General features: G+C 48.9%; 2 protein-coding genes across 2 annotated transcripts in view; one reads left to right on the top strand and one right to left on the bottom strand.

The window, feature by feature from the left end:
• ZC3H8 (zinc finger CCCH-type containing 8) overlaps positions 1–17,563 on the top strand; it is a 43,519-nt gene extending 25,956 nt beyond the window's left edge. The window contains exons 9-10 of the transcript XR_010835374.1: positions 7,917–8,032; positions 14,741–17,563. The gene's annotated coding sequence lies outside the window, so the exon portion shown is untranslated. The remainder of the gene's footprint in view (positions 1–7,916; positions 8,033–14,740) is intronic.
• The window catches only part of FBLN7 (fibulin 7), a 50,547-nt gene continuing 37,400 nt past the window's right edge, over positions 12,736–25,882 (bottom strand). The window contains 5 exon segments of the mRNA XM_059079097.2: positions 12,736–17,286; positions 18,694–18,832; positions 19,542–19,679; positions 20,681–20,818; positions 23,749–23,874. Coding sequence (XP_058935080.1) covers positions 16,914–17,286; positions 18,694–18,832; positions 19,542–19,679; positions 20,681–20,818; positions 23,749–23,874 — 914 coding nt within the window. The 3' untranslated portion in view covers positions 12,736–16,913.

Here is a 25,882-nt window from a genome sequence, read left to right as displayed (position 1 = left end):
TACTGAAAGCCACGTGACAGCAAAACTCAATTTTTGTCATTTGGTAAGAGAATAGAAGTCAAGTATGTAGTCTTCCAGTGTGTTAACTTGATCTAGTTGTAGAACGTCAGGAATTCAGGCGCAGAGGTATTGAATGACCTGCTCCCTGTCTTAATAGGATTCCTGACTTCAGGCACAGGTACCTCAGTTCACTGACTAGTTTTAATAATCATAACCATTGAGGGGTTAAAAAAATACTGATGCCTGGGGCCCACTCCCAGAAATTGTGATTTTGGGGAGTTTGGGGGAAAGCCTGGGATGTGGACATGAGATTTTTCAGTTGTTCCCAGATGATTCTACATACGGCCGTTGAAAACCACTGGTCTCAACAACTAGTGGAAGTGCCATTCTTGCCAGTAATTGGTTTAAGCTTGAAATACAAATTCATGTCCTCTGGCGTGCTTCTGGAAAAGCTAACATCTCTTGAGAGAGACGGGAAGAGGTTAGACGTTGCCATGTCTAAATAGACTCCCAGAACGGATGCAGCTGTCTTAGGGACCTCAAGGGGAGCCACCTAAGCAGCTGACGATGACAGAAAAGAGATGGGAAGAAGCTGGGTCCGTGAGAACAACTGAATCATGGAATTCACCACTCTTAGAGAGGAGATAGCCAACCTTCAGATTCCATGTTATGGCACATGAAATCATATATTCTCCTTACTGTTTAAGCCATTTTGATTTGGGCTTTATATTACTTGCAGCCAAGGCAGGCTAATACATGTGAGCCAAGGATAAGCTACTTTTGTCCATCCAAAGGCCATGGGTCGCCACTCACTGCCGTCTTCACAGGAGGCTGTATTCACCGTCTGGGCTCCTGCAGGCAGCACACAGTAAGAAATGAGTGTATTTATTTTTGTGCTCAACATCTCTGAAATTGGGATGTACTTCACAGTTGATAGAATATCATATTTTCATTAGCAGGTTATTTTTTCTTATTGGTACATTAAAAATGGTGGCTCTTATTAAGTTACTGACATTTAGATTTGGTTGAATGTAATCTTTAAATGAAATTGTATATAGGCAAAAATGTACTGTGAAATAAAATTTGTTATGGGATTTATTTTGGATTAATGAATTATGAAAACATAAAAAGGTTTTTTTTTTTTTTTTTTTTCTTTTTTCGGTATGCGGGCCTCTCACTGTTGTGGCCTCTCCCGTTGTGGAGCACAGGCTCCGGACGCGCAGGCCTAGCGGCCATGGCTCATGGGCTTAGTTGCTCCGCAGCATGTGGGATCTTCCCGGACCAGGGCACGAACCCGTGTCTCCTGTATTGGCAGGCGGATTCTCAACCACTGCGCCACCAGGGAAGCCCCATAAAAAGGTTTCTAATGAAAACTAGTGATTCCCTGTATCCTCCCTTTTTCCCACCCTCTTTGTGGGAGGTAGAATTCTAAGACGGCTCCCAAGATTCCTCGTCCCCAGTGAACACAGCCTGTATAACCTGCTGAGTAAGCATTACTGTCAGTAGGGTGGACTTCACTCCCATGGTTAACTTACATTATGTGCCAAAGATGAAGTGGTTTTTACCTTTGGTGTAACTGAGATCTCAAATCAGTTGATTCTGACTTAATCAGAAGTGAGATAGACGATCCCAGGTGGACCCTCACTAATCAGATGAATCCTTAGAAGAGACTGGGCTCTTCCTGAAGTGAAAGATTAGAAGTGTTAGATTCCCCTACTAGCCTTGAAGTAAGCTGCCGTGTTTCAAGAGGGCCGTATCCAGAACTGTATCCAGAATGACAGGGAAGAAACAGGAGCTTCGGTCTTAAAACCACAAATTACCGAATCCTGCCAACAGCTTTAAGAACTTGGAAGAGGTGCTCCAGGCTTGTTTTGCATGTTCCTACCTGGGCCCTTGAATGGCCCGTTTCTCTAAGGAGCCCAGATTCCTTTTAATTGAGAAGACAGTCCCCAACTTAAAATGCTTCCCCTTAGTGATTTTCACACACGATGGTGTGAAAGTGATACGCATTCAGTAGAAACCATGCTTGTGTTTTTGAGTTACGATCTTTTCCCTGGGCTAGTGGTATGTGGTAGAACGCTCTCTCAGGATGCTGGGCAGCCCTGCAATCATGAGAGTCAACAACCAGGAATTTAACCATTCTGTACCCAGACAACCTCCTGTTTTTCACTTTCAGTATTCAATACATTGCATGAGACAGTCAACACTTGATTATAAATTAGGCTTTATGTTAGGTGATTTTGCCCAACTAACTATAGGCTAATGTAAATGTTCTGAGACATTTCAGGTAAACTAGGCTAAGCTATGGTGTTCAGTAGGTTAGGTGTATTAAATGCATTTTCAGCTTATGATATTTTCAACTTACAGTGGGTTTGTTGAGATGGAACCCCATCATAAGTTGAGGAAAATCTGTAGTAGTTAACAATCCAAGATCTGGATGCTGGATGTGCTTATTGCTTTTGAGTCTGTCTGGTCAGCTGAAGACAGGCCCTGAGACTGTAGTGTGAACTTTGATTCGTAGTGTCATACGAATCAAAGACACTTCAGGGAGGAGTGGATTCGGCTTTTGAGGATCTCCCCATCTCTTCTGCCTGGTCTGGGGACTATGGGTACTGGTTTTCAGTTGTCATTTTGGGGCTCTTGATTTTCAAGGCTGCTGTGGAGCTGGGGAGAGGAGAGTGAGGTCAGGGCAAGTCATTGTCACGAGGCATTTTATCCAGATGCAGTGGTTTTTCTTGAGTGAATTCTCTTCGAATTGTTGTAAGGCTTTAATTTCTAGAATTCTGAAAAAGTTGATTTTCACTGTTTTTTGCCAGTGTTCTCTCATGCCTTTTATGGAGTAGTAGGTTTCAGAGATTCTTAGTCTGTCAGTGTAGAAGTGGTAACAACAGTTCACTTTTAAGTATTTGACTTTTTTTTTTTTCATGCCTGTACTTTAGAAATATTTATCTTTGATATGAAGACTGAATGTATGCCATTTTCCTAGTCCTTTTATTTCAGAATCCCCCTTTCCTGCCTGGCGGTCCAGGAACTCATCCTCCTGGCAGGATGCTCCTCATTCCTGAGTATTTAGGGCCTTTGCTCCTGCTCCAAATGTTTAAACTGCCTTCTTCAGGGGTTCCACAGAAGTGGCCTAAGTCTTAAATAAATACGAGTTTTGTATCCCAGCTGTATCCTGTGCAAAAATATTTCCAATTTATTTGCCTGGATGTGTTGCTTGGCAGGTGAGTTTGTTACATAATAATATAAACTGGACTTTAATCTTGGACTTCCTGAACAGATTTGTGATTCAGCCCATATCTGCTGACACACGAGCTCTTTCAGCCTTCTGTGTGCCTGAGAACTGCAAGCCAACTTCAACTTCCTCGTGGAGCTGAGCTCAGTTAGGTGAACCCGGAATCAACAGAAATGCTCCTTATTTCAGCCAGAGGCACATAAAACAGTCATTTCAGTCCATGAAGAAGGAAAACCTGGTCCCAGTGAATTCCTGATTGTCTCGGGGGCTGAATGGCTGTCTTGTGCAGCTGTGAAGGGTTCTATGTTCTTCCCAAGCTGGGGAGGTGATGCGAGCCGCCCCTCAGGAAACAAGCCGCCCAGCCTCCTGCAAGACCGCCAGCAGCTCTGCAGGGCTGTGCTCTTGGAGATGCGCCTTCCAGCTAGATCTGCACCAGAAAAAAAGAAGGGGGAAAATGACCTTGACTTTCGAATGGGATGTGCAGGCCCCTCCAGCTGGGGGGCCAGAAGGCAAGAGGGGAAGGAGGAACAGATGGGGAGACACTGCTGCTGCCCTCGGCCTTTGTTCTGTCAAATGACGGCAAGATACCCTGGCTGAGGTGCTGCAACTGCATGGACCATGGAACCGGCCTCCTGGGCCCACCCACGAATTAGCGAGGGTCTGTTCAGAGCCGTCCAGGTCAAATTGCAGGAGTGGGAAATGGGGATTCAGGCCAGCAGTTGTGTCCATGGCCTCAGGCCCTCACTGGCCTTCCCTCTTTCCTCTGAGGCCTCACCCACATTTTCTCTGTGTCGGGGGGCAGCTTTAGCGAGCTTAAGGCAAGGGCATCCCTCACCCTCCACCCTCCATTGGGCTCAGCAGCCCTCAAACCCCTTAAATTGCCTTCCCTGATATTCTGGAACTGTTACAAGGGGTGTGCAGTGTCTCTGTCTTGTTGAAGGCTGTATTCCCCGCAAGGATCAGGCACATAAAAGGCCCTCACTCACTAGTCATTAATCATTAAAATATTTCCCCCAACCATAGGAAGAAGGGTGGCCCTTTAGGTGAAAAGAATGAAAGTGATGTCTTAAAATGTTGAAGACTTGAAGTGGTAGAGGCCAAACCATGAAACAACGCAGATGGGGATGATGGGTCTGCTCAAGTAATTCCCCAGACAGGCAGAAAGGAAGGAGGAGGGTGGCTGACAGCAAGGTTCCCGTGTGTCAGCCCGGCGCGCGCACACCTCCCTCCGTGTGACATTCGCGGGTGCGTGTGCTCGGGTGAGGGGCCCTCCACCTTTGGCACGCTTCCTTCTCATTTGCACACTTGGGCCTCTTAACTAGTACCAGTCGCCAGCTACCTAGCACACGCCTCCCAGCGGGTCGCCGCCTACCAGTGTGTGTGGATCTGGGGAGCAGGGTGGATCCCTCGTTGCTCACGTTGGAGGTTGGTGCCTATCAGTCAGAGACCACCCGGCACCCCCTTACGGTCCACAAAGCAGGTTTATAATTCGCTGCATCAAGACAGATTGCATTTCTGGGGACTGGGGGCAGCTCAACAGGAGGGAGTTAGGGAAAGATAAACACAGAGTTTTTGAGTCAGTCCTGGGATGGCCTTGGCGGGGGTGGGGCAGAATTTGTCAAGTACAGAATTGCTGGAAGAGCTGGTGGTCTTGTCCCTGCGAGTGAGCAGGTGTTAAGAGTTTACACTTAAAGAGTTTGCCACGCTCACGCTCTGAATGGGTGCAGTTTCTGGGTGGTGTGAGTCCCAGAGCAGCCTGTTTTGAAAAGCTGTAGTTCTGTTTCAATGTTCGGTTTCCCCCTAAGGCTGGCTGGCAGCCGAGCAGTTTTTTGCTCTTATCAAAGTGTGGCAAGTAAGAGATGGAGGGATGCTAGGCAATGACCTTCCTGTCCAGCAATAGGGGGGTGTTGCGTGCATGATGCCCGAGGACACGGCAGGATGGTTTCTCAGATTCAGGGAAGGCGCCCCGACTCTGAAGGAACTTCTGCGGAATTCCTGTCCTTTTTTTAATATATATAAATTTATTTATTTTATATATATTTTATTTTTGGCTGTGTTGGGTCTTTGTTGCTGTGCGTGGGCTTTCTCTGTTTCCGGCAAGCGGGGGCTACTCTTTTTTTTGGGGGGGGGGTGTATACTATTTTATTAACATTTAAATTTCACCAAGAGTTCAAGCATATGCTAGCCATTTGTTCAGATTTTTGAAATAAAGACAAAGTGAGCAAACAGCTTTAAGGGTGCGGTGTACTTAACACTGCACAATATATTCACCAACTAGACAGTCTAAGGGGTGGGATAACTATACCCTTAGGAGCACCAGGTATAGGAACAAGCCCTGGAATTGGAGGAAAAACCCACCATTCAGGACTGCACAGAGGTGCTTGGTTGCCGATAGGATCTCCACTTGACTTCAGACTTGAGACAAACTGAGGGAGTCTTGTCAGTATACAAAAACCACTGCCTTCAGTAACAGGATGGACTGACCAGAGCCAATTCAGATTGTGGGGGCCAGTCTGAAGCGAGCAGGGTTGGCTGGAGGCTGGACATGTTGCAGCTGAAGTCCAGCATCGGCAGATGAGAGCAGCCATGTTCTAAAAAATCGCTTATTTCTACGCAAGTTGGGGCGGGGGCGCTGCTCTTCATTGCGGTGCGCAGGCTTCTCACTGCGGTGGTTCCTCTTGTGGAGCACGGGCTCTAGGTGCGCAGGCTTCAGTAGTTGTGGCGCACAGCCTCAGTAGTTGTGGCTCGCAGGCTCTAGAGCACAGGCTCAGCAGTTGTGGCGCACAGGCTTAGTTGCTCCGCGGCATGTGGGATCTTCCCGGACCAGGGCTCGAACCCGTGTCCCCTGCATTGGCAGGCGGATTCTCAACCACTGCGCCACCAGGGAAGTCCCCTGTCCATTTCTTTTGACTCAGTTTTTTTTTTTGGCTGCGCCCCACCGCATGGGAGATCTTAGTTCCCCCACCAGGGATGGAACCAGTGCTTCCTGCAGTGTAAGTGCAGAGTCCTGACCACTGGACCGGCAGGGAAGTCCCTCGACTCACTTTTGATCTAGCTTATACCTCGACTCACTATTGATCTAGCTTATAAATTGTGTTCCCCTTCTGTGTGTGTTAGAGGAAAAGGAAATGCAGGCCTTGCATTCCTGCTTTTAGGGCAGAACCTCACTTTATCTGGTACTTCACTTGCTCCACGATGTCCCCTGCTGTGAACGACAGCACTTTCATTCACTGTAGACCATGGGGGAGGGGACTTCTCAGGCTGCACTGCGGTGGTGGGTGGAGTGGGGAGAGCCCATCTCCTGCTGCTGCAGGAATGTTGCTGGAGAGGTGGTAGGGGTGTGGGAGACCCAGGGTAGGGGCTGTGGGGAGAGGAGGAGGGCTGCGAGAGGAAGCTTTTGATCCTGCAGACCCTGAGGGGAGAATGGTTTTGATTTCATGTCCAGTCTTCTAGGCTCATAATCCAGGGTTGGGATTAAGAGTCCAAATTCCTTCCTTATCCCTGGACTCAGTGAATCTCTTTATGAAATATGCTGATTGAGCCCCTTGTTTCAGCTCTTACTGCCGAAATAAGTAGAATTATGTCACTGCTGGTTATAAAATTAGTCAACTTCTCTTTCAAAAAAAAAGAAACAAGGCCACAGTGTTTGAAAATTAGGCTCCTGAATGTCCCCAATGTGACTCTGCACTCATTGCAAAATGGTCTTCTTCTCTGACTCTCAACTGAGCAGGAATTACCCAAATAAGGTGATTGTTTTTTATCACTTTAAGTGCGCCAAGATTATTGACAAAGAAAAGGTGACCAGGCTGGGATGAGGGCTTTTGAAGAGAAGAGTGTGCTTGGCACTGGGTGGCTGTCCAGGTTCCCCAGAATGGAGGTGCCCTCTCCCTCGGTGAGGTGGGATGGTTGACCCTCAGCAGGTGCTCTGCAGAGGAGGCCAGGATACAAGGTGTGTTCATTTGCCGTAACAGAGGACCACAAACTCGGTGCTTAGAACAACGGAAATGTATTCTCTCTCAGTTCTGGAGGCTACAAGTCTGAAGTCAAGGGGAAGGCATGGCCATGCTCTGAAGGCTCTAAGGGATGATCCTTCCTTGCCTCTATCTAGTTTCTGGTGGTGACTGATGCTCCTTGGCATTTCTTGGCTGTGACAGCCTAACTCCGATCTCTACCTCTGTCTTCTCTCCCTGTGTACGTCTGCATCTGTTTTCTCTTCTTATGAGGATACTGGTCATTGGGTTAAGGCCCGCCCCAATCCAGTATGACCTCATTTTAATCAACTAATTACATCTGCAAAATCCCTATTTCCAAGCAAGGTCACATTCACGGGTACCAGGTGTTAGGACTCAAATATACCTTTTTGGCGGACACAGTCCCGCCAAAACACAAGGCCTGTTCTGCTCCCGAGGCAAGAGGTTGCAGTAGAGCTGGGGTTGGGCCTTTGGGGCCTCCTAAAACTCCTCCGTGTTACTGGGAAGCCTACCTCAACCTTTGAGACATACCACTGTAGCCCAGTTTTGCAATTTAAGGGATCACTTGTGTGTGTGGCTGTTTTGTTTGTTTGGTGTTAAGCACATATAAGGAGTTGAGTTTATCCCACCCCTCAGCCCATAGCACGATCTCATCAGTGATGGAGGGATTCTCCCTTATTTTATTTTTTTCCCTTTCTGCCCTGCATCAGGACAGTTATGCTGGAGTGACAAACAACTCTAAAATCTCTGTGGCTTGAAACAACCAAGGATGATATTTTGCTCATGCTGCACACATCGTGGGCCAGCAGTTCATTGTGTCACACAGGTAGGCACCTAAGCTGTCAGCGCAGCCTCCACCCGAGTGGGGCCAGATGCCGTCGGGGAAGGGAAAGAACTCTGTGATAGTGTGACTGAACCACAAGGGGGCAGAAGTGCCCAGAGGTGGGAGAATAGGAGTTACTTGGCCAGATTTGCCAATGTTTGCCCTGATCGCCAGCTCTTTTATTGGGTTGACCAATTGGGAAAAGCTGGAATGAACTTTTTGGCCAACCCAATATTTTGCGGCTGGTCCGTCACCTTGTCCATGGGTTTCCATTAAGGATTTCCATCTTCATGAGGCTCTCACTACTGTTTCCTTCCTACTCATCTTTCTAATAGTCCCTTCCCCAATTCACTGCCTCAGGGCCCTGATCTTTACAAACTAAATTAAAGCCAAGTTGTTCGTTGGTGCGATGGGTGGCCCCTCTTAATGCATTCACGTTGGTCCTCATGACTTAAGGTTCTCCAATCATCAGTCTCTATAGACAAGTGTTGAGCACCTGCCGGGGAGAGCAGGTGCTGGGGCTACATCAGCAGGTGTGCAGACAAGACACCTGCTCTCTCGGGACTTCCCTGGTGGTCCAGTGGTTAAGAATTCACCTTTCAGTGCAGGGGACACGGGTTCGAGCCCTGGTTGGGGAACTAAGTTCCCACATGCCGCGGGGCAGCTAAGCCCTCAAGCCGCAACTACCCTCAAGCCGCAACTACCGAGCCCGTGTGCTCTGGAGCCCACGCACCACAACTAGAGAAGCACTCATGCCGGAACAAAGACCTGCCGCGGCCAAAAAAAAAAAAAAGTTGCCTGCTCTCATGGAGCTGGGATTCCAGCCAGTTAGATCCAGGATGCTTTGGGCTACAAACAACAAGAATTCCATCTCAAACCCCCTTAAACCATAACCACATTATCTTATGTAACAGGAAGTCCAGAGGCAGGAAAGTTTCCAGGGGTATTTCGATTGGGACCCCAGCTCCATTTGGCTCTGCCGTTCACCAGGAGGCTTTTTCCTTATACTAGCTTCTTTCATTGTCCGTAAAATGGTTTCCAGCAGCAACCATGATGACATATTCCCTCTTATTCAGTGGAAAAGATAGAGACCTTTCCAACCATGTAATAAGAAAGCCATTCCCTTCATTCTGCCTGGGACATTCACTGTGGTTGCCTTGGAGCCTGGAGCGTGGGTGGTGGATGATCGCCTTCCCCTGAGTCACAGGCTGGAATGAGGAGTGTATTGGTTTACTAGGGCTGCCATCACAAAGGACCCAAGACACAATTATGGAGGCTAGAAGTCTGAGATCAAGGTGTCAGCAAGGCTGAGTTCTGAGACCTCTCTCCTTGGCTTGTAGATGGCTGTCTTCTCCTCCCTGGGTCTTCACACGGTCTTCCCTCTGTGTGTGTCTGTTTCCTAATCTCTTTTTATAAAGACACCAGTCCTGTTGGATTAGAGCCCACGCTAATGGCCTCATTTAAACCTAATTACCTCTTTAAAGACCCTATTTCCCAATACAGTCACATTGAGGTACTAGGGGTTAGGATTTCAACATCAGAATTGGGGTGTGGGTACACAGTTCAACTCATAACAAGGAAGGAAGGGGCTCTGAGCAAAACAGGTTTCTTTATGGAAGGTAGAAAAGGGAAATGGATATCGGACGGGCATCCAACAGGCTTCATGCTATGAGGAGAGACAGAAAACAGGTAAACAAATGTGATCATTCCAGATAGTGAAAAGTACTTTTGAAGAAAGCGAAACAGGGAAAGGTAATCAAGAGGGATGGCGGATGGGTGAGCAGCATTGTCAAGGGCAGCTGGGACGGCCTCTCTGGGGAGGGGACTTTTGAACCCACCCAAGTGGAGAACAGGATGAGTGAGGGTCAGAGTGAGGAGGAAACGGCAGATCCAGAAGCCCCAGGGTAGGAATGAGCTTGGCAGAGTCCAGGGGAAGAAAGGAGGCTGGTGCATTTGGAAGCATCACAAGCAGTGGTCCAGGAGGTCGGCAGGGGCCAGCTCGCTCAGGGCTCTGGGATTTGGGGTTGCCCACTAAGATCCGGCTGCACACAGGGAAACAGTGATCATGACTGAACATGGAGTGTGTTGAATTTCCGCGTGGCCAAGTAACTCTGCAGAGATACATCTGTCCCGTGGGCAGACTCCAAACCACCGTAAAACCAGCATTGGAGTGAGAAAGACCCCTTAGAGGATGGTGCCCTTTCTCCAGCTTCCAAGGCCCAGTCCCCAACCAAGTTTGGCACTGCCTGCCAGTTGAAGGCAGGAAGGGAGGAATGAGTGCATAGCTCATCCTAGCCCACAGGACTCCGGCAAGGGGTGAGGAACAAAACAAACTCTCCCTATGATGGAACTTGATGGCTTGGGTGGGGAGGACAGATGAGTCTAAGAAACAGAGATCTTTATCTCCAGCACCATGTCTGACCACTGGGCCAACTGTAAAGGGAAGGAAGGCGAGCTATTGTCCAAGTGCCACCACGTGACGGTTGTGAATCCTGGCTCAGGTCAGCAAGGTATACATACCATGGAGCCTGTTTTTCCTCTAAAAAGTGTCTCTAAAGAGCTTCCTGGAGGTGGAGAACTAGATGGAGAAAATCTGATTTTTCATTTGAAGGTGGTGGTCAGACTCAGAAAATTCTGTCAGCCCAAACCCAGTTTTCACCAAGTCATACTCTCCTGTGTGCATGTCAGCTGACCCTCCCATGGCTTTGCCGATGCTGGATTTTGTTGGAAATGCTCCTTGTGAGAGTGAGTATACCAGGAGATGGCTCGCATGTCCCACTAGAGTTCCCTAGTAAGAACCATTTCAATGCCAGCTCCTCCATGAACTGGTCCCAGCCCTTCCCTCGACCTCTGAGCTTGGTGAACCTGCAGCACCACGCGTGGGGACTTTAACTCTGTTTCTCCCACTGTCCCTGGCGAGATATGTGAAGATCTTATCTCCCAGCCTGAGTATAAACCCTGTCTTAGGCAGGGATCATCTGTTTGCAAAGAACACCCAAAAGGGCTCTCTGATGAAACCCACAGGTCAGAAGCCAGATTTCAGGAGGCACTGGAGCCCTAAGCGGGAAAGTGGCATGGTTAGAACATGGCCCTGAAATCCTTTGAAACCTCTTAGTTCAACTCAGTGAGGTCACTGGTCCATGTCCACTTCCCTTGACTCAGTGGCTGCTTTGTGACTATGTCAGCCAACAGTGTGGCGGTTCCGAGGCTGGGTCGTAACGGCCATGCAGCTTCTACCTTGTTTTCTGGGACATGCACTCTAAGAGCCCTGAGCCGCCATGTCAGAAGTCTGCCTACTCTGAGACCACCATGCTCTGAGAAAGCTGACCCACAAGGAGAGTCCAAGGATAGCTTTCCTGTTGTCAGTGCTAGTCACCGAGTCAGCCCAGCCCAGGCCAGACATGCAAGTGAGTGAATGACCCTTCAGGGAAGCCCAGCCCCCAGCCAAGGAGTCTTCCCAGCTGAGGGAGGTACAGACTTTGTGGCGTAAATATAAACCACCACACTGTGCTCTGTCTGAATTCCTGACCCACAGAATTTATGAGCATGATAAAGTAATTGTTTTAAGCTGCTAAGTTTGGGGATATTTTATACAGCAGTAATAACCAGAACACAAAACTAGGCTCCCTCCCTGCAAGTTTCCTTTCTTCCCACGTAGCATTATCGTCCTGTCTGTGTAGATGAGCCCCAGGTGGTCATCCCAGGCCTTGCTTTACATCGCGACTTCCTTCAAACCCTTGAGGTTCTGAGTCCTAATTCCAAACACCAGGATGTGAAATCTGATTGTCACCACACACGATCACGGTGTTTGCAGCACCTAGGCTACATGGATGATACATCTGTGTATACTTATGCATACAGTTAGTATATACTGACCACCCTCTTTTGCTGCCTTTATTTTCATAGCACTCATCCCTCTTTGAAATCACACACTTTTCTTGTGTATATATATCATCTTCTCGCTTGCTATAGTGTAAGGGTACCATGAGGTCAGGATCTCTGTCCATCTTCTCATCCATTGTATTCTGAACAACTAAAACAGTGCCTGACACACTGTAGATACCCAGGAATATGTATGCAGCTTATAAACACCTACAGATTTTCATTGTACAAGGTAAAAGTCGTAGAAGTCCACTTTTCTCTCCCTGCAGTGTGAGCTTGGTGAAAGCTGAGTCTGGCTGGTGGACCCATTCAAGGCTGACCATGTCTCTCCTTGGGGCACATGCTCAGGTGCGCAATAAACCATGCAGTGACCATGACCATGCAGTTTATTGTGACCATGCAGTGATATTTTGTTTTCAGCTTATTTTCCTTTTAGTTTGCTAGTGTTGTAAGTATAACATTTTAAAAATAAGATGATTTTTTAAAGTTATCCCAAAACCTAGCTAACTTTCCATCCCTCAGGAGCCCGTGATCCAGTTGGCTTGTCCCTCATGTCTTCCTAGTGAATGTTGATTGCTACTCAGAAGTCCAGGACAGGCGGGTGGGCTAGCTGTGGAATAGCCCTCCACTCAGGCTTCTCTGTCCTTCCAAAGGAGAGTCTGGTGGATGCACAGATGTGAGAACTGGGGACACCACTGGGGCCTTCTTTGGTTTTAGGGACACAAACTTTCATACATTGTTCGTGGGGATAGAAAGTAGTATAATCCTTACGGAGGAAAAATTGGCCCTGGAGATAGAAAGGCAAAAATGCAAAAAGACAAGTGTACATTGTTGCAGTATTTTAATAGCAAAGGACTGGAAACAACCCAAATGTCAATCAAGGGTGACTGGTTGAATAAACAATGGTATGTCCTCATAATGGAGCATTTTATAGGAGAACATTCTATCTGGTTCTATGGGATAATATTCAATATATTGTTAAGGAAAAAAAGCAAGATCAAGGAAAGTGAGAAATGAATTAGTACGCTATCATTTATCATGTGTTTATATGTTTTTCAGTGGAAGGGTAAAATGGAAGAAACTTGATTATGGTAGAAGGAGAACATAGGGTGGAGGGGACTGGGTTAGTATATAGACTTCTCTGATTACAGTTCATTTTGTGAATTTGACTTTGGAACCATGTACATAGTTTACACAATTACTTTTAAAAATTAAAATAAAAAAGCAATCTCTAAAAATTGAAGCAAAACAAAGGGAATAACCATAACCCTGATTCAAGCTTGGGGCATAACCACACAGAGAGGAACTATTCCAAGTTATTTGACTGTACATCCCTAATAGCATAAACCCTAAGGACAAAAAGAACTGAGAAAGAACAATCTTAACTGTTTTCAGTAATTTTTTGATGATAATTTTGTTATCATTGCATTGTTATTCTGAGGATTTAAAACAGTGTATAATTATTTTGGTGATTTTGAGAAGGAGGTCTTCAGAATGAGAGAAAGAAGAGCAGATATAAGAACAATGAGGTTACATGAAAAACCCTGTACTCCTGAGCTGGATTGGAAGTATCAGTATAAACTCATGTAGTGTTTCTTCTTAAAACAAAACAAAACAAAATGAATAGTACTTAAGTCCTAGCTCTTTCCACTAAAACCAAGAAACAATGACCAAACCACTACCAATGAGCCCTCCCTACACTCAGATTTTGATCTCTAATGACCATTCCCCACTGAAAGGAACCAGGGATCCCTGGGTAAAAAAATCGATAACTTCAGGGCTGGAGCATAAAATATACAAGATGGGCTTGAAACATCTTGTCATACAAGATAACTACAAAACTCTTAAAGACCACTAGGGTCATGTCAAAAAGAATCAGCCAACTTGAAGCAGTTCACAAGAGCCAAAGAGGACAATTTGAGTGACAGGAAAGATAATAACCGCAATGGATTGAAGCATACATATCAAATACGTTTAAACCATGAGTTCATAATGTATCCAATAAGAAAACAACTCTTCCTGGACAGCTTGGAGAGATGCCAGGGAACCACCTTGGAAACTGACAAAGGGGAAAAAGTCAAAAATTTATCCAGTCTTTCCTGTACAAACCAAACCTCAGGGTAACCAAATAACTGATGAAAGGAAGTTTCTCCTTATAAGGTATGCCACCTAATAAACGAAGAAACAGTAGCACCAGAATATTATTTGCAACCCCTAAAGAAGTAGCGGATCTATGGAATAATCATCAATAGTTGCTAACATCAGAAAAGAGAGGCAACTAGAGATGATATGGCTCCCCCTGGAAGAACCTATCACCACCAATAAAGTAGTCTTGCAAAAATAAACCTAACTGGAGGCTGATTGAACTTCTAGATGTAACTACTGATATATAAGAAATAAATAGGACAGAGGACCATGTTAAAAGACACTACAGACAATGTAAAGCAATTATACTCCAATAAAGATGTTAAAAAAAAAAAAAAAAAGAAGACACTACAGAGACAGACTCAGGAAAACCCAGACTGTGAGAAATTCTATAGGACAAAGGACCTTCTAACAAGGACAAAGGAGGCTGCTTCTAACAAGCCTCCAGGTTATCTCAATATATGCTAAAGCGTGAGAACCACTGCTACAGATTAGAGATTTAACAAGTGAGTCAACAAATCACAGAGCATGGACCTAATTCAATCAAAAAAATCACTAGCCACTCAGAAACTTGAACAATGACTAAATATTTGAAGGTATTAAGGAATTATTGCTGATTTTTTAGGTGTGATTGATATTTTTTAAAGTTCTTATGGTTTAGAGATAATGCTGAAATATTTACAGATGAAATGACGTGAGGTCCAGGATCTGCTTCAAAATCATCGTGGGATGGGGAGAGCAGAGATGAAGCAACATTGGCCGTGAGTTGATTGTTGAAGCTGGTGATTTGGACATGGGGTTCATTCTATTGTCTGTACTTTGGTATATGTTTGCAGTGGTACCTTATAAAAAGCTTTAGAAGCCCCGTGCCAAATAACATGAAACCGTATTACTTGGAAAGGGCTGCAAATTAATACCTGTTAACTGCTAGCTCTTCTGACCTAGCACAGATTGGAGCTATGAAAGGGCACAGGAGAAGCTGGTTTCCATAGGGGAAAGTTGAGAGAGGCTAGAGAAAAAGCTATCCCCCAGGGAGGAAGGGCCAGGCATAATCCACAAGAGGGTGGATTCAGGCAGGCATTCATAGTTGGGTACTGTAAGGGCTGGGGCTCAGCGTGGCATTTCATAAACGGGAAGCAGGTTTGATGATGGCAGATCTCGGTGATGCAAATCATTGGTTTAACTTGGCCTGTGTGGCATCCAAGTCATCATCCTACACAAGCTTGGGGGGAGGGGCACCTGCTCTGTAGTGCCCCCAAATCACTCCTTACTTGCTGGGAGGTAAGAGACTTGTCCTTTGGCCCTACCCACCCTACCCCCAGCAAGAAGGAAGGTCACACACCTGCGACGTACTTTCAGGAGAATGGCCATGCCTTGGGCCCGCCCACCTGGTGTTCTGCACAGGGGACAGGGTGGTGTGTGGGCTTCTGACCCATCACAGCACCATTTGGAAACACAAGGCCATGGGTGATAGTTTTAATAACATCCTGTAACGACCCAGGGAAGCAGATGTGCAGGCCCTTGTTCTGTTGTTGGAGAGATTACAGCTGAGCCCAGAGGAGGAGAAAAATGTCAGAAGCAACTCTTGACCGTGTCTCACTCTGTCTGACATAATAACACAAAGAGAGGTGTCCTAGGAACCACCTTGATGTAGGGCTTGATCACTAAACTGTCAGCACGCTTCCTCTGGCTCCACCTCACACCAAGGCCAATACAAAGAATTTTTCAGTGGGATGTCGGTGATGAAATCGCACCTAGATGAACGTGCATTTCCAGACAGCTCAGCTAGCTTCTAAATTGTCACTTAAACGGTCTCCCCCCACCCCATTCCCAGCCCCAGCAAGCATTTCTCTCCTCAGTCACCTGGAAGGTGTCACCCCTGGGCTCCTCCATCAGAAGTAGAAGGTCCTGGGATCAATGGCAACTCACAAGCATTTTCTCAAACTCTCCACGGCCAGATGTTGCCTTATCAATCTCCCATGTGGCCAAACCAAATTTCTATTCATGGGGCAATCCCAGCGTCACCTCTGTGTTTTCTTATTCATTTATCCCAGTGGGTCCAGCCTAGACAGGAAGAGGACCAGGTACCCACTCCTAGGAGGAACTGGGCTAGCTCATGGTCGGGGACAGGCCAGGTGGGCAGGGAGGAGCCACAGACTTTATTTCTTCAGTTATAATAGCAGGTTACGTTTTGAGATATGATTTCTCAAAAGGGAATTAATTCAGGCAAAATCTACACATGAACATTGGTTCCTTGATCTGGATGCATCTGCACTGGGGTCCAGGCCCTGCCACGGCCCTCTGATGGGAAGGCTGGCAGGCGTGTCACAGAGAGGAATGCAGACAAGAACGTGCTGGGTCGTGGAAGGGAACCCTGCCCCCCCATCTCATGCCGCATGCACAGGGGCATGATTTGACCCTCAACACAACCAGAACTACTTCATAACAAGGCTTGGCTGTAACAGTACAGGAGGCTGGACAATCATCTCAGGACACATGCCGTAAGCTCTTCCCTCCCTAGCTAGTTCAAGCTCACAATGCCACTCAACACAGCATTGTGAAAAGCTGCCCATTCCTCTGTTTAAAAAAAAAAAAAAAAAAATTTGCGAAAGTGCATAATCTAGGGGGAGGGCCTTAAAGCAGAGAATAGTGTGATAGCAGTAGTTCGGGGTTTAGGGCTGCACTTTGGTGCCACTTCCTGGGACAGAGTGCAGCGCTGCCCTAGGAACGTGGGGCACAGGCAGATGGGTGGTGGGCAGGGTAGGGGGAGATGTCTGTCGCAGTCAACGCCTGCAGCTGAGTCTTTGAGGAAGAGAAATGAGCCCAGATTGCTGCACACCGTGACCCCATGACACCCTCAGAAGTCATAAGGGGACACAAAGATGGTGACCTTGGACACGTGGTTGGCCTGGAAGGAGCGGTCCAGGTATTCGGACATGTCAACATCCACCTCCAGTGTCTGAGGTCCCTCCAGGGTCTGGACCAGGATGAGCTCCCCTGTCTGGCGGTCCGAGCGCTGCATTACAAAGTGGCCACGGCTGTTCTCACCCACAATCCCAAATCGCAGGCTGTTGGGTCCAGGCCGGCCGGGGGCCGAGGCCGTGGCCATGCGGAAGAGCGTGATGGGCGTCTTCAGGTTGGAGGGCAGGGAGAGGTAATGGAAAGAGATGGTCTTAGGCATGTGGTGGCAGGGCCTGCTGTCCATGGGGCAGGGGTTCCGTTCACACTGGCTGGAGCAGAGAGGCAAAAGGTAGGGAGCCGTCAGTCTTGGGGCAAGTCAGGAGGGGCTGCTCTGACCGGGCTTGTCTGCCCACCCGCCCTCCTACAGAGGCCACCGGAGTGACCCTTCCAGCCACGGGTCCCTCGCCACGGGCGCTCCAGAGCCACAGGCCAGTGAGTGTGGCTGGCGTCAGGCCTGGCCATGACTCACCTGTATATGTATGTCTGGCTGTGCATGCGTGTTTATATATGCTATTACTACCGTTTTTACAGAAAAATAAAGCCGGTAAAATGAAATAACAGCGGTGCTGGCATTCAAACCTGGTGCCCCTTCTACACATGCTGAGACTCCAGCAGTTAGCTGGCAACATCCTCGAATGTGGTTCTCCACATGTGGTGGGCTTTCTAAACACCCGGTGTCTGTTCTTTTTTTTTGGGGGGGTGCGCCCCATGTCTTTCGGGATCTTAGCTCCCTGACCAGGGATCAAACCCGGGTCACGGTAGTGAAAGCGCCAAGTCCTAACCACCGGACCACCAGGGAGTTCCCCCTGTTCACTCTTAAAGCAGGACACCCTGTCTTCCTCAAGCATGTGGAGCCAGGGGTGGTGTGGAAGTGCTTTGGTAGTTTTCTACCTTGTCCAACACAAGAGACAGATGCAATTTAGCGATTTTGGTGACTCAGATCGTCACCGTTAAGGAGGTCAAATCGCACTTCCAGATGTTAATCGGGGATGTCCCCAAAGGCTCTGACATACGGGTCTCTCTGTCCCTTCACTATGTGACACCAGAGGAAGATCTTCACTATCAGTGAATAACTGTCACTCTTCAGCGCCACCGACTTCCTTGCTGCTTCTAATCCGCTTTAGCCTTAAAAGCAATTCAGGCAGCTAAAGGAGTGAGGTCAATGCATTCTAAAGACAATCTAAGGCTCCTGTGAGTGTACTTTGTGATAGCTGAAGTTATTCTTAAAAGTCTGTCTCCCACCTTTAAAAAAAAATAAGTCTGTTAGGTGCTTAGGTTACTAGAAATCAAACTTCCTAGTAGCAGTGGAAAAGCAGAGTAATATAATGCAAAGTGTACAGTTACCATGTGAACATAGGAAATGATCCTCTCCTGAACCTGTGTAACATATACCTGCCTCCTGTCTGCCTCACCATGGCCCTCTTCCCTGCAGTGGCCTCCCTGTCAGCAGGGGAGCACTCAAAACATCATTCTTAAGTGCGCAAGGCAGCAGTGCATTCAATGCAACCTCTAAAGGGAGACGGGAGCCCCGAGAAGCTAGACTCCCAGCTCCGTGCCTTTCATCAGACATAACTGTACCTTCTCCCAAGAACGTCTAGGAAGAATGCAGCCCAGCCCCCAGGAGGCCTGGGTGAGGGAGGTACGTGCTCAGCCATGATGGCCCTGGCTATACTCACAACGGAGAGGTCTTCACGTAGCTCACGTTGCCGCTGCCCTCGGGGCACTCGGGGCTGACGCACTGGAAGCCTCCACCGATGTTGATGCACACGGTACCCCGGGGGCACACGTGCTGCGGGCTCACACACTCATCGACATCTGAAATACCGGACACCCAGTGAGGGTGAGGATCCCCCGACACCCCCTCCATCACTGAGGGGACTGCATGAATGCCGACAGGCACTGGAATGAGGTGCTCCACACGCAGTGAACTTTGCAAATACCCAATGCTGAGTCTTAAAGCCGGAAGCCCGGTCGTCCTTAACCATTTGAAATCCAGATCTGGTGGAAGTGCTGGGGAACTCCCCTCCCTGGATCCCATCCTCCTCCCCCCGCCATGACAGGTTACAGAGGTGCTGGATGGCACGGACGAGTGTTACTGGTCACAACACTTCTCTCAGACCTGCCTCCTCCTCCTCAGCCAGAGGGCCCAGGAGTCTGCTCTCCGTGGCTCACATCCTGCCCTTTATATGTCCTCTGCTCCCTTCACACGTGAGTTCCCCGACTGGAGGCTGGGTTTCTTCCCAACCTCCACATAATCCCACGTGGGCCTTCGTGAATACTTGTGGGATGGAAGGATGGATGGATGGATGATGGGTGATGCTGTCTGGATGCTTTCTCCCTCTAGTCCCAGGTGACCCACTCCTCTGAGCCCCGCCGTGGAGCCCCACTAGGACGTCACTGAGGAGCTGCCTGTTCTCTCAGGTTTCATGTCAGCCCCTGGGGGGAGCCCTCTGCCCTCTCCTCCTCCCCCAGTAGTTCAGAGCCATAGTCTGGGACTACCTGCCTCTGCCACGGCCTCACTCACCCTCACAGCTCTTGCCATCGGCCAGGGTCCGGTATCCGCTGGGGCAGGCACAGCGGTAGGAGCCGGGGGTGTTCACGCAGGCGTGCATGCAGAGCCGGGAGCGCCCCTCCTGTCCGTAGAGCTCGCATTCATTCACATCTGGGGACAGAAATGCCCAGCATGACTCCGGGAGCCACCAGGCGGGCGGCCACTAACCGTGACCCAGGATGGCTGCTGTGTCACCATCTCTGGCAGCTGTGGCTAACTGGCTCGGTCGGGTGTGGCCACCAAGCCCTATCCCCGGCAGAGCATGCAGGAGCGCTCCCCTTTCTCCCAAGCCAAGGACCCCGAGGGCTGAAGGGAGGAGTCGGGGAGCTGATGTGGTCGACCTTAGGCCAGCTCCTCTAAGGCTGATGACTACCTGGGGAGACCCTGCAGAGGCTGTCAAGTCAGGCCAAGCAGCCCAGGGAGGAAGGCGTGGGGGCTGCAGACCCAGACTCCCACCCTGGTTCCCAGCTGCACCTTAACCCTCCTCATCTTTAGGAGTGGTGTTAAGAGGGTTTCTGCTGCTGTCAAATGAGGCTGTTGGCACCAAACGGCCGATTCTTAGGTTTGAACCAATGGTTTGAGTTGTTTTCAGAAGGAAATTCGATAATCGGGAGAGGTTTGCAAAAGTGGGCCAGTCAGTAAAGCTAAGCTGAGAGGGGACCAGAGAATGAGCCCAGGCCCCTGCACAGCTCCGGGGGGCGGAGTGCGGGGAGCGAGGGTTTGTCTACGGTCACAGCGACTCTAGCTCCTCCCTGCCACCTGCCCTGCGATCCCAGCCAAGAGGGAGCGGATAAGGGGCCTGAAGGCTCTCCTAGACGAGTGTGCGTGTCTGGGGGGAGACCGGGGACCCCTGGCCGCTTTCTCTACAGTCTGGCTTTCTTAGGACCGCCCCTGATGTCTCCGCACTAGATGTGTCCTAGCAACCATCTGCGCCACACTTACCTAAGCCGCAAGGTGGGCGGGCCTTTCTGAGACCACGCCCAGGAAGCGGCCCGCCCGCGCGCACTCGGCCCCTGGGCGGGCCCCCGGGGGCGCTGCAGGTTGGAGCCCCTCTCCCCGCAACCCCAGCGTCCCCCCCTCAGCCTCCCTTCCCCGGCCGAGCCCGCGCCTACCCTGGCAGACGCTGTCGCCGGCGGCGCCGCTCAGGTGGAATCCGGCCTCGCAGCTGCAGTGCTGCGTCCTCTCCACCTGCGCGCATCGAGGCGCGCGGCTGAAGGCGGGGTCCCCTGCCTCGCTGCTCTCGAGGGCGACTGCAGGGAGAAGACACCCTTAGGGCCGGGCCCGGCGCACCTGGGCCTGACCTTGGAGGAGCCCCGAGATCGGCGCATGGCGCCTTCTCAGAGCTTACTCTGGAGTAGGGAAAGGAAAGGCACGGAATTAACCGAAACCCAGCCGTCGGTCCAGGGCCCACCGGAAGGGGCGAAGGACAGGGGCGCACCCGAATAGAACGACGCACGAAACGCAGGCCACACAACTGCACCCTGAGGACCGCAGTGACTTTAAATCCGCGTTTCACTTACAAAGGCTTAAAACACCAAAATTCTAGCCGTGATCACCGTAGTTTAAAACCATGCAGATTATCAAAATAATACCATTTGCAGCCACATGGATGGACCTCGAGATTGCCATACTTAGTGAAGTAAGTCAGACACCGAGAGACAAATATCATATGGTATCGCTTATATGTGGAATCTTAAAAAAGGTGCAAATGAACTTATTTACAAAACAGAAATAGAGTGACAGATGTAGAAAACAAACTTCTGGTTACCAAGGGGGAAGGAGGGAGGGATAAATTGGGAGATTGGGATTAACATATACACACTACTATATATAAAATAGATAACTAATAAGGACCTACTGTAGAGCACAGGGGACTCTACTCAATACTCTGTAATGGCCTATATGGGAAAAGCATCTAAAAAAGAGTGGATATATGTATATGTATAACTGATTCACTTTGCTGTATAGCAGAAACACAACATAGTAAATCAACTATACTCCAGTAAAAATTAATTTAAAAAAAAACTACGGAGCTTTAAAACACTACTTCTTTTTCAGGGTTCTTTTTTGTATTTTTAAAATACTTTCCTAAAGTGTCTAAGCTTTTTGTTTGTTGTAACTAAGGACATAAATCAATTTTCTTGTCAGAAAAAAAGTGTTAGTTTTTGAAAGTTTTCAAGGGCTTGAGAGCTCTCATATGGTCAGAAGAGACTGCAAAGGAATCGGTGGTAAATGTAATGTGACGCACAAGAGGACTCTTGCTGTATGATCCCACTTACATGAGGTTCTCAGTGGCCAGATTCATCCAGATAGACAATAGGATGGTTGTTGGGGGAAGGGAGGGGAGGAGTTACTGTTTCACGGGCACAGAGTTTCAGTTTTGCAAGATGAAGAGTTCTGGAGGTGGATGGTGGTGATGGTAGCACAACAGTGGGAAGGTACTTAATGCCACTGAACCGTCGTACACTTAAAATGGTAAATTTTATGTTATGTATATTTTACAATAGAAAAAAAAAAAGGTGAATGTGTTTTTTTTTTTTAAAGGGACCGGAGGGGCTTCCCTGGTGGCGCAGTGGTTGAGAATCCGCCTGCCGATGCAGGGGACGCGGGTTCGTGCCCCGGTCCGGGAAGATCCCACGTGCCGCGGAGAGGCTGGGTCCGTGAGCCGTGGCCGCTGAGCCTGCGCGTCCGGAGCCTGTGCTCCGCAACGGGAGAGGCCACAGCGGTGAGAGGCCCGCGTACCGCAAAAAAAAAAAAAAAAAAAAGGAATCGGAGAGGCTCCCCACCAGGAGCTGGAAAGACACAGGGAGAGCTGGTGGGAAGGAAGGCTGCAGGCTTGCAGGCTAGGGGGCCAGGTGAGCATGAAGCCGTTGTTCATGGGTCCTGTGAGGACGTGAAGTGGCCTCCGATGTTCCTGCTCACTCCCTCCTTCCACTCCCTCGCAGAGGTTCCTGTCACGGGGATAATTTCTACATAAACCGTCCCCTGGACCTGCGGATCAATTGCCTGAAGGTCCCGACAGCAGAAGCCCTGGCAGTTGGGGCTTTGGACACCCAGGACCAGCCCAGTTGGGTTGAAAGGGAGACATTTCTTTTTCCTTCCTGGTTCTAAATAGGGGGAGAAGCAGTGAGGCCGCCAAGAAAGCCCTGTTTCCACATAGGGCAGCCCCAGGGACAGGCGCTGTCAGGGGGCCTCTGGGCTCTTCCTGAGAAAGCGCCCAGCAGGGTGACTCAGCTGAACGGAATCAAGACACATTAAGCAGCAGATCTCTGGGGACATTTAAACGTGACCTTGAGCTGGGTCCAATGCAAGGATATCAAGTATTGACAAAGCTTGTACTCTCTGGACACCAATTCCTACCCCCCCTACCAAGATTCCACTCAGAAATCAAGACAGTCAGGACACTTCAGGCTTTTCTGGCAAAGGAATAAGACATCTTTAGGTTTTCTTTTCTTTTTTTTTTTTTTTTTTTTTACTTCATGGCATGCAGGCTCTTAGTTCCCTGACCAGGGATCGAACCTACGTGCCCTGAAGTGGAAGCATGGAATCTCAACCGCTGGACCGCCAGGGAAGTCCTGGTTTTGATTTTCTTATATAAGAAATGTTGGCTGCAGCATAGTGTAGAACCGCCACCCATCCGCCATAGATTCCTTATCACTGGATTTTCTTGGCACCTGCAAAAACAGCCACAGTGTGACAGCTAGACCTTCAGGCTGGACAAATGTTGAGACTCAAGTGTGGATCAGAACCTCATCACCAGTCAAACGTCTAGTTCATCCAGCTCTGAAAATACTTTGGCCTGTGTCAGTAACTACGAATTTTGCAGGATGTGACGAAAGCGTCTGCAGGAGAAGCTGTTTTGCTGACGTGCAGAGGAAAAGTCAACCACGAGAAGGTAGCAGGCAGCAAGGAAGCTTCTCAGGCCAAGTTCCCAGTCTGGAGGGTTTTCAGGGTGGGGTCAGTCCTTCCACTTGCATTTTCTTCCATAAGCAGGATCAAAACTCTGGTTCCACAAAAGAACTAAATGCCATCCCAAATAACCACCTCAGGGAACCAGAGGGATCCTTGGATGTCAAACAGAGGACATCCCGCCTGGTCTGCCCTTGGTGACCCATGACCAGGGTCCTACTTCTCTCTCTGCAGCAGACCATCCTCCCCCAGCCCCACAGCCGCTACGTACCAGTCTGGGCCTGATGCTGACAGCGGCTCCCCGTCCTTCCCGGAGGACAAATGCATTTGTACTGGTTGACACCTTCCACACATGTGCCACCATTCTGACAAGGCTGGCTGGAGCATTCGCTGATATCTAGGGAAATAAATACGTTTCAAATACAGGTATGTGAGTTCTAATTCTAAAGTGAACAAACAGAAAACAAAGATGGGGTCACTTTCTTTCCATGGCCGGGTGACTCCAGTTTGTGACCTCCCCACTCTGTCCATGCCATGGCCCCTCCCAGCAAGAGCAAGAGCTGGGAGGGGGCCAGTGGGGCTGAGATGTAGCCTACCCTCCATTCAGCAGGCCACGGACCCTGGCACACGCTGCGCCCACCTGGAGCTCTACCTGTGGGAGCTGGCCCATCACCCAGCTGTGTTCCACCCAGAGGCACCATTTTCTAATTTGCAGTGTAGACGCTGTAGTGGGGCAGAGGCAACTACCTGTGGCCACACTGCCTTTGCACCGAGCCTTACAGCCCCCCCAACTCTGCCCCTATCATCCAGCACCCAGGTAGAACACCTTCTGAAAAAGAATTCAGAGGGTTATAAGAGAGAGGGGTGACCCATCGGAATGTCCAGAGATGGGGAAAATGAACTCTTTCCAAATTCCTCCCCAGACACCGTCCTGTGCTCATTATTTCCTGTACGACCAGGGAGGAGTTAATCTTGACCTTGACATTTCCTTAATGTTGGAAAAGGGAAATGTTCTTTGCTTATATATACAATGGTCCTGTGGAAAATATATATAGAGAGATATTAAACGTGTTTAAATTTTTAATAGGTTTAGGGACTTCCCTGGCGGTCCAGTGGTTAGGACTCCGCGCTCTCACTGCTGGGGGCCCAGGTTCAATCCCTGGTCGGGGAACTAGGATCCTGCAAGCCGAGTGGCATGGCCAAAAAATATGATAATAATAAAATAAAATAAAAATTCAATAGGTTTTAATAGATTTTTCTCTGTGTGGTAGATTACAGGTAATTTTTGCTTATTGACACTTTTTTATACTCTTCCGTTTTTCCACAATTAATTTTCTAATGAGAAAAAATGATTTTTTAAGACCCTCCGCCCACATCTGCTTGTTGTGAGTGCCTTAAGCCCAGTTTTAATGCACAGAGCACAGGCCGTTTTCACCAGCGAGGACAGTTTTGTCACTTCACTGACTTGACCGCAGCATCTTGGGAAAGAAAACTGGAAGCACCTTCTTGTTGGCATAAGAGCATCCTTTCCTGCTGTGTCTATCAAGAGGGAGGAAAAGGTGCTTTGCTCCTGATGAGAACAACAGGCTTCCTGTGGGTGGGTGGGTTGGCAGGGACTTTGGCTTCTCTTCAGCCTCCTTGTAATTGGGATGTTATGTCGACGATTACATGGATTCTATTAATCGTGAAAGGACTCAGACCATCCAAATGCCGCTTATCCCTGGAGAAGGAGCCATTGCAATTCCTCAGTAACGTCAGCCTGGGGAGGGGAACCTCAGCGATCGCCCCCTCTATGTTCTCTTTTCAGATGACCGGTTTCCAGGAATGTGTCTGGAATGTAACAAATGCCCCAGAGCTTGGAATTCCTGTTGCTGCCCATTGTCCAGCACCATCATTGCTCCCCAGCAAAGTCTGAAAGTGGGCAGATCACTAGGCTGGGAAGTTATGGGCAGAGAGCCAAAGACCGTGAACCGCAGAATCTTTCGGTTTGGCCCCGGGGCGACAACCGGCGCCATTGTCTGTCCCCCGCGGGGCTTCCAGTGGAAGGCACTGAGTCTAGCTGCACCTGGCTCCTGTGGGTGTGGGTGTGCGTAGGGTGGGATGGAATCATTGGCTTGATAGAGAAATGCAGAGGTGCCCCGCTCCTGTCTGGATCTTGTTCCCCAGGATTTTCATTTCTAGACAGGCTCCATTCGACTCTCTTTATTTCTTATCTTGATACAATGTCAGGCATTCCATGGTCTGATGTCCAGTTCTGGCGCCCCATCTGTGACCTGACTGAGGTACAGTGGTCATCACATTCTTATCTGTCCAAGCTGTGGCATTTAGCTAAATGCACGGCGACTTCAGAGCTATAAAGAGGGCACTGGCAGACCTACATAGACATTTCTCCAAGGAGAGCATAC

Source organism: Kogia breviceps, chromosome 11 (assembly GCF_026419965.1).
Source record: "Kogia breviceps isolate mKogBre1 chromosome 11, mKogBre1 haplotype 1, whole genome shotgun sequence".
NCBI classification, from domain to species: Eukaryota; Metazoa; Chordata; class Mammalia; order Artiodactyla; family Physeteridae; genus Kogia; species Kogia breviceps.
This window is presented reverse-complemented; position numbering and strand designations above follow the sequence as displayed.